Genomic DNA, 10,923 nt, shown 5'->3' with positions numbered 1-10,923 from the left:
TTTTTTTTTTTTTAAATAGAAGTTGATGCATATCCTAACACAATGTCCTAGATCTGAATAAATCCCTGAATTTGTTGTGTTAAGACTCTCAGCTTCATAGTCAAGCTTTGGGGGAGGGGAAGGCAGGGGCACAGAAAAGTTACTTTCTTCAAGAGAAATTACATTTATCATGCAGTCTTTTATTTTACTTAGTAGCAAATTTAAGGATTCTAGCCTGGTAATCTTCAGAAATTAAGTATAATTAAACATTAAGAAATTATAAGCAACATTTTATGTGATTCATTTAATTGCATATCGGAAGCTATGATATAGTTACTCCTGTGTACATCTTTTAGAGATAATTATAATGTTACAAAGCACAGGAATGTTGTCTTACTCCACTACTGCCTGAAGAGGGGTATTGTAATCCCCTCCCCACAAATCAGTATCCTTAATGTAATACGGGGAGTTTCCATAGCATTTCTATAGACATTTTATTGTGACTTAATGAAGATCTTGTGTGTGTGTGTGTAAGTTATATCTTTAGATCATTTAAATTAATATGAAATTGCGGTACTTCCAGAAAGTATCATGGGAGAAAGAAAGGGATTGTTTATTACAGGTTGTATTCCAGATACTGATACCTGCTGGCTGAGCCGTTCAAAGGCATGTTGCTAGCCTCTGTTTCAGAACCACTTAATATCTTTTCCAGTTAAAAAACTTTCCAGAAAGTTTTTTTAAACTTTCCTGACAAAGTCTGGTTTTCTTATTGACTGGATAATACTTAGATGTTCACATCTCTCTGCTGTAGAAAGCTAACCTCTTTTAAAGAGCCTACAATTTCTGTACATCCATAATGGCATACTACACGTTGCACAGCTGTTACCTTACTGAATGTTTACTCATGTTACACAGGGTACAAGAGATCCACTGTTTTTGACTGGTGTGACATTCCCACCGGAATACCCCATCTATGAGGAGACTAAAATAAAACTAACAGTCTATGATGTCAAAGATAAATCTCAAGACACAGTAAGTGCTTTGCTTTGTTCCTTGCATAAATCTTAGTGAGGACTAAGTTTCTCACCATGTTGTTCTTTGGCTCTTTTTAGCAAGTTTGCAAATTGGGGAAATAGGTTTATGTAGAATTGGTTTTGCTCTTCTCTTATACCTAAAATGTACTTTATTTTTTGTTGTTATATCAGAGAATAGAGAAAGAGAACCATGCACTTAAGATGGACCCTTTGCTATTGTTTAATTGGTTACATGAATCGGCACAGGTATTCCTGGCAAATAAAATATTACTCCTGTGTGCTTTTTGATGGCAGAGACCATATGGAATAGACTGAGGAAACACCACTGTGGATAACTTTTCAGAAATATGTTTCTGGTAATATTTTACTTATATGCCCAAGCCTGTAACCTGATGTTGGAGAGAGATAATCATATTTTATTTTTATCACTTGCATGGTGATACCCGCAGCTCTCCTGAGGCTGCTGCTATTATTGATTTGTAAGGGTCCAAAATCTTCTGTGTCACTGCTAAAGGTGAATCATTTTGGGTTCCAATGTTGTACATTTTTGGTTACGCTGTCAGCTTCTTACGCTGAGAAACAGTTACTCGCTTGAGATGATATATGGAGGTCACTGGGACTATTTGAGCAATTTAACTGCCAAATACTGACCTTGAGTGCCATTTTATGTGCTCTAGGTGATCTAAGACAGCCTTACAGAGATAGAAGATATCATAGGACCTGTGGGAGATCTGTGTTTTTCTCCTGTGGCAGCAGGAGTCCAGCTGATAGTTTTCTCTTGGGCATCAAAAATGGCCCTTGACACCTGTATTTAATTAGCTGAATTGCTCTTTACATATCTGTAATTGGCCCCCAGTACGATTAAAGACTGTGCAAGTTCATGTCATGACTGTATATGCGTTCATTTTCCGTAAGAAGGAAATTAAAGGCATAACTTGCAACTTGAGACTGTCTTCGACCTGCTTACATAAGTAAAGTTATAAGTTTAGAGGACTTCTAATTTTTTTCAGGTAGAAAATAGTTTATATGTTTGTTTAAATTTTGGCCCTTTGTGAGCAAATAGGTTGGATCTGTCTCCTCACTGTGCTCTTTAATGGGAATGTGTGGAATATTTTAGACATAGAATCTAGATTTCTTTCAGTTTATAGACTAAGGTATTTTTTCTGTTTAAGAATAACCGGGGAAGGGGCATGTACGCACATTTTCACAATGTGCGTGTTTTAATTTTTGGTTATGGTTTAGACTACAGGGGCTTAAAATGGGATCTGCTGTTTATTCAATAGAGTTGTCACCCGTGGACAGATACAGGAATTGAGTGAAAGGAGTTTGACTTTGTCCCTTCCCTTCCAGTTTCTATTGTGACTGACAGATGATGGAAAATAGTATCCTATCTGTAAGTGAAAAAAGTGGACTTGATTCATAGAGCTATCCCTGTACTACTACTCTTCTAGTTGCAGACCTCTATACTGCCTCTTATACAGGACAAGATCTAGCCTAGAGAATGATTATAACTTGATAAGTTTTTGCAAACTCTCAAGAACTTTTTATAACTGTTCCTTATGATTGTAGTACAGGACTGGATTCTCTACAGAGAATCCCATTAACGTAGCTCATAAGTCACAAGGGAGAATACCTTTATCTTTTGTCGTAGCAGTTATGTAGTTCCTATGTAAAACATTACAGATCTATAGTTTATAATACCTTTTTGTAGGGGAAAATGTTAATCCCATCTCTGGTTTACATATATTTAGCCTTTTTTAATATTCAGCCATTTTAAAACTGGATGTAGGTAAGAAAAAAATAAATAACCTGTAAGATTTAAATCAAGGTAGACTGCAGCATGTGTGAATGACCCTGGGCCACCCAGGTTGCGACTTCATTTGTGGCAATATTTGGACTTCTGTTTACATCTTAGAATATCAGCGACGATAAAACTAATGGCTTGACTTTCTTTCCTATAATTGGAAGCCATCACACTTTTCTATTAATTCGGGTGACTTTTTTTGAGTCTGGAGGTGTATATAGGTTCATAAAAGTCAGGTTTAAATGAGCTATAGCTCGATACCATTACCAGCATAGCTGCAGCTGCACAGACCTCAGTGCTTGCTTCATGACCCAAGAAGTGGGATGCATCCCTTCGGCAGTAAGCCTGTTCCAAGTGCTGTGGCTTCACAGGTCTGATTATCCAGGCTACAATAAAGCTGGCTGGCTTGGTCCTCAAAAACTGCTGCCACAGCTTATGGCCACGACACGTAACCCCACCATTCCTCCAAACAGACAGGTAATCCACTTGAGGGTGGAGGGGAATCCAAGGCTGTTAGGTACGCTCTGCTCTTCTAGGCCGTGCTTCCAGACCTGTCTCCAGCTCATACAAATGAGCATTTATGGCAGAATAAACCTTGAATCTGACTGCAAAATATTTTGCAGAAATTGGGCAAAAAGCTACAGTAATAAGAATTCCCACATCAGGGCTATACTGCTCCTGGTTACTTCAGTTAACCAGTTCAAAGTCGCTAATATCCCTCGTCACAAATATATACTTATTCTTTTCTTATTTCTCTTGTAATTAAAATGAAACTAAAGGAAGTGAATTCTGTGCATTAATTAAACTCAGCCAGATTTTACTGCCACAAATAGAAGACCGTAGAGAAGGGTGGGGAAAGGGCAGTGAGTACATCACAGGGTAAAGCATTTTCTTGTTTTTTGCCTAAACCTGCCTCTGTCTATACAAGAGAATTAGGTCTCATTTTCAAATCCACTGGATTTCACTATAATACAAAAATAGATACTGCTCAGTTTGTGCACACAGGTCATAATGCTAAAGTGAAAGGGGATGCTCCCCTGTGAGAGACAACCAGAATTGTTTTTGGCACTGCTGTCGTGCTACTTGTGCCGCCCTTTTTAAAAAGATTTTAAAATAACCTTGCAATGCTTGCATTCCTGTACCAGAAAGCAGATAGTTAACTTCACTCTTGCCTGTCATTTAACTTACATTATATAAGAAGTGCAGTTTAATTATATTAAAGTACTGTGCAGCTGGTATCACATTCACTGTGCTTGACACACTGAACGTTCTAACTGCACTTTTCACTTTTTATGCGTGTCTGTCTGATGTTGATCATAATTATATCTTGGCTGTGTCAGACTTTCTGTAATTGAGGCTTTTTAATATAATGAAACACAATTTTTTTGTTTTGGCTAGTCTTCCTAAGTTAGGGTGATTGATTACTGTAAGTTTTCATGTAAATAGAAACTTCTAATAAAGACTGTGCTATTCCTACTTTACTTTGATATAGTTGGAATAGAGAAGTTAGAGTGTGTTTTATGAAATATAATTTAAATATATCCAGTGAAGCCATGCGTACAAAGCAGTGGGTAATGCTATATTCTGAAAAATGTACAGTGACATCTGTTTCTACATCACAAAGAGTTTCTTCCCATGTTGCCACGAGCAAGTTTGTTTCACTGGCTTGAGCTGCACTGGCTTTGAGATTTTGGATAGTTGGGTTTTGTCTTAATGCTGGGGCTGCACCTGTTCTTCAAGTCATTGTCCAAGAAAATTGGAATTAGAGGCTCACATGCTGTTAAAATATTACCTCTGTGCCTCTTTTGCACAGGCATGCTATTCTTACCTTTCCTATAAGCATGCAGGTTTGCCCAGTTTGGTCTAGCAGATTTTAAAGCTGAAGCCAGATTCATTCTCTTTGAAAATACTGTGTAGCACAAGTCAGGTACCACTGCCACATGACAGACCCACAGAAAATACAAAATAGATGAACTTGTGTTACATTAAGGGGAGGGAATGCCTAGTGACTAATTTGGAAGGCAGCAGTCTTTCTGTTCTGTGTTTAGAATATATGTACTTGTGTCCTGCAGCAAGCGTTCTGAACTTCATTGTGTAGAGCAGCGTGGCTATATTTTTAGGCAAGTACTGTAACATTTAGCTATGGTGAGGCTTTTGTTTCCTTTTTTTCCAAGATAGGTTCTTCTGTTGCCGCATCTACATCTGATTTGTGTTTGTTTAATGCAGTTAGACCTACAGCTTAAATTCTTACTACACCAACTTTTCTATCTCTAAAGTGGGTTTGAAAATGTTTGCATCTTGCATGATAGGATTGCATTTGCTTTAATGCAACAAGATCTTGAGGTAAACACTGTTGTAATGTTCTGGTATGACATGTAGTGAGTCGGGCCACCTCCTTTTGATCCGCACATGGAGAAGTGCTGGAAGCAGAGGACGGGAGCAACTTTCTGTATCTGGTCTCTGCATCACCCCCTCACAGATTCCCCTTAGCTGTAGGAGGAGATGGAAACCAGGAAGCTTGAGAAGAAGCTTCAACAGCAGAGACTTCATATACCAACTTAGGGTTAGAGACTTAACGGATGCTTTTGCTGTTTATCTTAAAGACCAGCAGGTAGATATAATCTCCTTTGGATGGATATAACTACTGGAATTCACATGTGATATTGAAGATATAAACAACCACTCTAATGATGTCTCCTGAGAGCAAGGAGAAACTGGACGTATACAAGGCAGTTGAAATATTGCATGTTCTACAGTCTGGTCTTGCATTTGTTACTTCCCAAATTTTCTCTTAATCACTGAGAATAAAATTAGATTAACTTGATAATTTTAAGAGTACTAGGGATAGAAGTGCAGTTTTGGATATGGGAATATATGTTATAAAGCGACAATTTTAGATTATTTAGGCTTCAAATTACATGTCTTTTAACTGTTGAGGTTTGAATCTTCTATTAAACTTGCTCACTATGAATGACAATTTGCAAAAGGTTTTTCTTTGTGTGTTTCTTGATATTGCAAGTATCCCTCATAAAATTGAATCACATTGAGGTGATTGGGAAATGAAGACTGTCTGTCACGGAAGAGGCATTTTGAGTTCAGTTGTGAAGCCAAATCTGAAGCGACAGCGTTCCGTGTTCCCTCGTGGGCATCGATCTGTATCACAAAACCACCATGCATTTTAGTGTGGTTTGCCATCCCTGCTGAAGAGGCCCACGGCTTGAATATTAGGAATGCTGCAGAGCAGTGTGTGAAATGCCTTAGCAGAGATAAATATGAAAGTTTGCACACCACCTCCCTGCACTCTGCCTGTACCGGAGTGCTCTTAGTCCCTCACTCTTGTGAACACTAAAACTACTGAAGCGATCTTTCTTTTTCTTTAAAACTTGAAGCAGTGTTGAAAGTGCTCTACTTTGTTTAAAGAAAAAGCACTTCAAATTCTTCCTTTTCTCAGTTCTGTTCACTGTCATCTCTGCAGGATTTGTAGAGAAATATTGCCTTAAATTAGAAACTCTTCTTATCTCATTCTTAATAGAGCAGTACTGTACAGTACCACGGTCCTACCCACAGAAATACTTGCAGTAAAGCTTTAGATATTCATGTTTCTTTTCAAAATCCTGTGGGTTTTTTTCACAAATATATACTTGATGATAGATTTAGTTTTCCTTTTGCATCAAGCTCTATATTCTTACTAAATGCCATTATTAGAGATACTGGGGGGGTGGAATGGTTTTTATTCTTCTGGGCACGTGCATGTGGAATCCACCTAAAGCATTATTGTCAATCTTTCTCAGTATTTTTTTTTAAAGTCTGGATACATAAAGAGAAATTCAAACTGATGATTTCCATTTGGGTTTAGACTGAAATAAAATCTTTCTTTGAAGTGGCTGAGGGTATAAGAAGGTTTCGTTATATCTTGGTGGATCTGTGAGAGAATTGGGGATAAGTGTCAAGACCAGGAAAGTTACAGGTATGGACTTAAAGTCCATTTGTAGCCTTACTGCTCTTTGTGTCTAGCCCTTGAAAACTCAATGGGAGGATTTGGCTTTGCAAAAATCTTTCTCCCTTTGAAAGCATCCTACTTTTCTTCCTACTTTTTCCTCCTACCCTTTTATTTATTTTTTTTTCTTCCTAATTGAGGAACACTCCTCCCTATTGCTGTATCTTCAGGGAAAGTTGTAATTTACTGTTCGTGAATTTTCCATTTTCTTTTCCTTTTCTACCTGCTCTGTCAATCAAATGCTACTGCTGCCTCCCATCAGGCAAAGGTTTGCTCTAAGAGCTGACTCTTTGGAAAAATGTTGTAAAACTACATAGTGATGAAACCAATTGTATTCTGTAAAAATGTAAAGGGTTGCCCTGGAATTTCTTAGAATTAAGGGAACCAAATGGTAAATTATAATGTTTTTCTGTAGGTTTTATTTTAACCAGCTAAGGATTTCAGTAACGTAGGCATGATTGGTACAATCTCTGTAGCACTGTCCAAAAAGCTTGCAAACGTATCATTCTTCCGTGAATACTTTGTATATGCATATTCATAGATATCCTTCATTGCTCCATCCACTTTGTATATGCATATTCATAGGTATCCTTCATTGCCCCGTCCCTCACTAGACCAGCACGGAACACATCAGAATAGTGGAACAAATCCAAGGTGGTTATTGCACTGCCCTATCATTTCTAATGACGACTTTTAGGGTTCAAGGGGCACGTGCCTAGTATGGAAGGCTGGGGTTTTCCTCTGAAATATGCGCCCTGCAGCGAATAGAGGAAGAAGAGCAGGGCACAAATTTTCTTTAGTCAGTGTGGAGCAACCTAGCTGTGAAAACGTGACCTCAGGTTGAAGAATATGCTTCTGTCCTTTCAAAAGGTTGATCTGCTTTCCTTCCCAGTGCCTTTGACACAGGCATCCCCCGGACAAGGCACTGGAGGAGCAGCTCCTCAGGAGGGGTGGCTGGTGCTCCGGCAGGCCGGGTATCGCAGCCCTCAGGGGCAGCCCAGGCACTGCAAGCATGAAGGATTTCCTTGTACTAAATGCAGCAACGTGGGAATGTTTGAATGGCTCAAAGGATAAGATTTGTCTGTTCTCATTGGTGATTTCCCTCTTTTGGCAGGTGAACGATCAGTTAGTCCCATCACACCAGCACAAACTCTAGCATGTACAAAAGGGGAACTGACATTCAAGAGAACAGCGATGTGTTTGCCTTTAGCTGTAGCTGCTTATACTCATTATGCACACGACAGTTGACACGGTTACCTATAGTCGATGGGTAGTTTATAAATGAGAGGCACTTCCTGCAGGTGAAAAAAAGCGGAAGACTCAAGAAGATGTTTTTTCCAGTATGGAAAGCTCCCTTTTTGCCTGTTGGACTCATTTTTGGTAGTTTCTTTTCCTGGAAAATAATCCGCCAAATGGATGCCTCTCTTGTTGATGTAGAAGCACTTCTAACTTTAAGTGGAAACATTAAACTCCTTGAAAAATCACAACTGTGAACTACTTCTGTTTAATTTTTCATGTTTTTTGTGCTTTTGTCAAATAAGGCTTTAGAATACTCTATTACAAGTAATTGTCTTTATACTGCAGGAAAAAATGTTCATGCTGCCTCCTTTACTTGCAGCCAAAATTGTGCATTAATAGAAATGAATTAACTGTAGAAACTGTATTAAATGTTGAAAAAAAAGAAAAATAAATGTTTGTATTGTAGCTTCTGACTCTTAATCTTCACTAAGGAATTTCCATTTTTCTCCAAGCCCGGTTCAATACTAATGGAAATAATTCAGTGACTTCCTGAAATGATTTTGATTTTTATTTTGTAATGTTTGTTATTTTAATTTTTTAGCATCTTGAAAATCAAACATATCTGTTCTCATATTCTCAACAGTCTCCCTTCATAGAAACGCACTTACAAATATTGATGTAAAATAGAAGGTACAGTATATTTAAAATCTAGTCCTTCAGTGGCAAAAATATTTCTGCATAATATTTAATATATTTAGATGCAATAAGGATTGGAAGGATGAGAAGAAATGTATATGGAGCAGTGGTAAGTCTGCTCTTGCTTTTGTGTTATGAAAGCAGGCACTTAAAACCAGTTTGGAAACAGATTTTTCTTTTAAAGTTTTGGGGTGTGTGTTCTGGGAAATTGAAAACAGAACAAATTCAATCTCTTAAAACAGATTTTTCTCCCTCTACCATGTGTCTCGCAAAAGTGTTCTTTACAGTTATGGATATGCTTGTACCAGGAAATGTTTGCATTTAAAATTTTGTACTTATGAAGTAAAGCTGAGCAAATAATTCTATTTAAAAATCAAGTAAGAATCATATGCATTGGGCGTAACGTGAGACTTTATCTTCTTGAGCAAGTTTTTGTTAGAAGAGCATAGTAAATTGCTCTCAGAGTAAACTAGTTAAATGTTTTGTATTATGCTGTATTTTAAATATTTGATGAATAAACATGAAAGGCTTGTGTAATCATTTAGGAATTCCAGTGCCGTTAGAAATGCATGTATCATTGAATTTTACAGTAATCAAAGCCTCTTTATGTAATCATTATGCAGTATATTACGGAAGCAAATTCCCATGTGGCTGAAATTCTCCATGCTTGGCTTTCTTCATGCCAGAAATGAGGATTTAGTTTTGATCTGTTCTTTGTTTTGTCCTGTTCACCATGGATTGCGTGATCATAAAAGGAGGGAAAAAACCTGCTTCCTAACATGCTTGTTTTTTAAGAAACTGTTTGCAGCTTGCATAGCGATGGCTGGAAAGCCAGGAGAACGAAGGACAAATATAGTCTATAGTGTGGTCAAAATTCAGTGCATTTGGTTCTCTCAAAATCTCAACAGCATAAATGTGAATGAACATTATGAACACCAACAACTGAAGTCAAGGTTTCAGTGTACAAAGCAGTTACTGTACTGAACAGAGTATCAGCTGCTTTGCAGTGTTACGGTACTTCGTGGTATATGAGAGAGATTTCCTTTCACTGAGGAGTAAACTGACTTCCTTCACCTTGAATTTATTACTTAGTGATGAGATCATGGATCATTACCAAGGAGTCACTGGCACAGTGACATCAGGTATGATTATATTTAGTCTTTTTGGTGGGTTTTTTTTCCAGCATTCTGGGGTGTTGAGAATTTGGTGGATTTTTTTTTTTCCCCCCTGGGGTTCTTTTCATCACAGTCATGGTATTTTTAAAGCAAGAATAGTTGAAGATTTTTATAGTACCATGCAGCTGTTGATGTTTATTCTTGCAGTCTTCTTATCCTTAAATTCTTTGTCATATATGCAGTCTCATTAATGTGAAATGAAAAAGCTGCAAATCACAATTATCCAAACAACTTTAATAAGATTTTTTTATTTTCTTTTTTTTTTCTCCCTCCAATTCAGAGTAGAGAACAGTATGGCTTTCTAATTTATTTATAGTTCCTTCCCCTAGTTTTGTTTGTCTTCCCCAGCTTTCTCTGCAGGCTTCAGCATATTTCAGTAAGGCACAGCATTTAAAACATAGTTGTTGTAACGGTTCATAGAGTTATCAAGGTAACTTTAGAGCAAAAACAAAGATAACAATTAGCAAAGACTGTTCTATCAATGTTGACTGTAAAGCTTATACCTGAGCCATCTTCAAGTGAAATTCAGAGAGTTCTCATTGAGAATGACAAAATGCATTTTGTCTACAAGTTGATAAGCAGGCATGTTGTCATACACACCAAGGAGTAGTACATTTCAACCAATTCTAGTGTATACATTCTTGTGAGATAAGATGAAAATTTTTTGAGGATGTGTGTATTACATTGATCTGACTTGATATGTATAATCATTTCTGGTGGAGGCTGAAGTCGTCTGACATTGTGTGTCTCACTGTTACCTACGGTTGTCTACATTGCTCTGTGGGCATTTGTCATTGTATTGATGTTAGGCAATACAAAGAAAATCGCTGGATCTCTGTGAAGTAGAAGTAAGAGCAGAGTGTACTGCCTTATCTCTCCCGGATCTATTAGCACAAAATTATGCAGGTGTTACTATCTAGCAAGTTTATGTCTGTACTACTTCCACCAAAACCTGGGAGCAGGACCAGAGGCAGCACTGGATCGCAGCTCCTCAGTGTT

The 10,923-nt window shown here is 37.7% G+C and overlaps 1 protein-coding gene across 1 annotated transcript in view; it reads left to right on the top strand.

Annotated features, from left to right (window-relative positions):
• The window catches only part of INPP4B (inositol polyphosphate-4-phosphatase type II B), a 333,068-nt gene that overhangs the window by 159,016 nt on the left and 163,129 nt on the right, over nt 1-10,923 (top strand). Inside the window, exon 8 of the mRNA XM_009290320.2 lies at nt 895-1,011. Within this exon, the coding sequence (XP_009288595.1) occupies nt 895-1,011 (117 nt within the window). The remainder of the gene's footprint in view (nt 1-894; nt 1,012-10,923) is intronic.

Source organism: Aptenodytes forsteri, unplaced genomic scaffold (assembly GCF_000699145.1).
Source record: "Aptenodytes forsteri isolate BGI_AS27 unplaced genomic scaffold, ASM69914v1 Scaffold125, whole genome shotgun sequence".
NCBI lineage: Eukaryota > Metazoa > Chordata > Aves > Sphenisciformes > Spheniscidae > Aptenodytes > Aptenodytes forsteri.
This window is presented reverse-complemented; position numbering and strand designations above follow the sequence as displayed.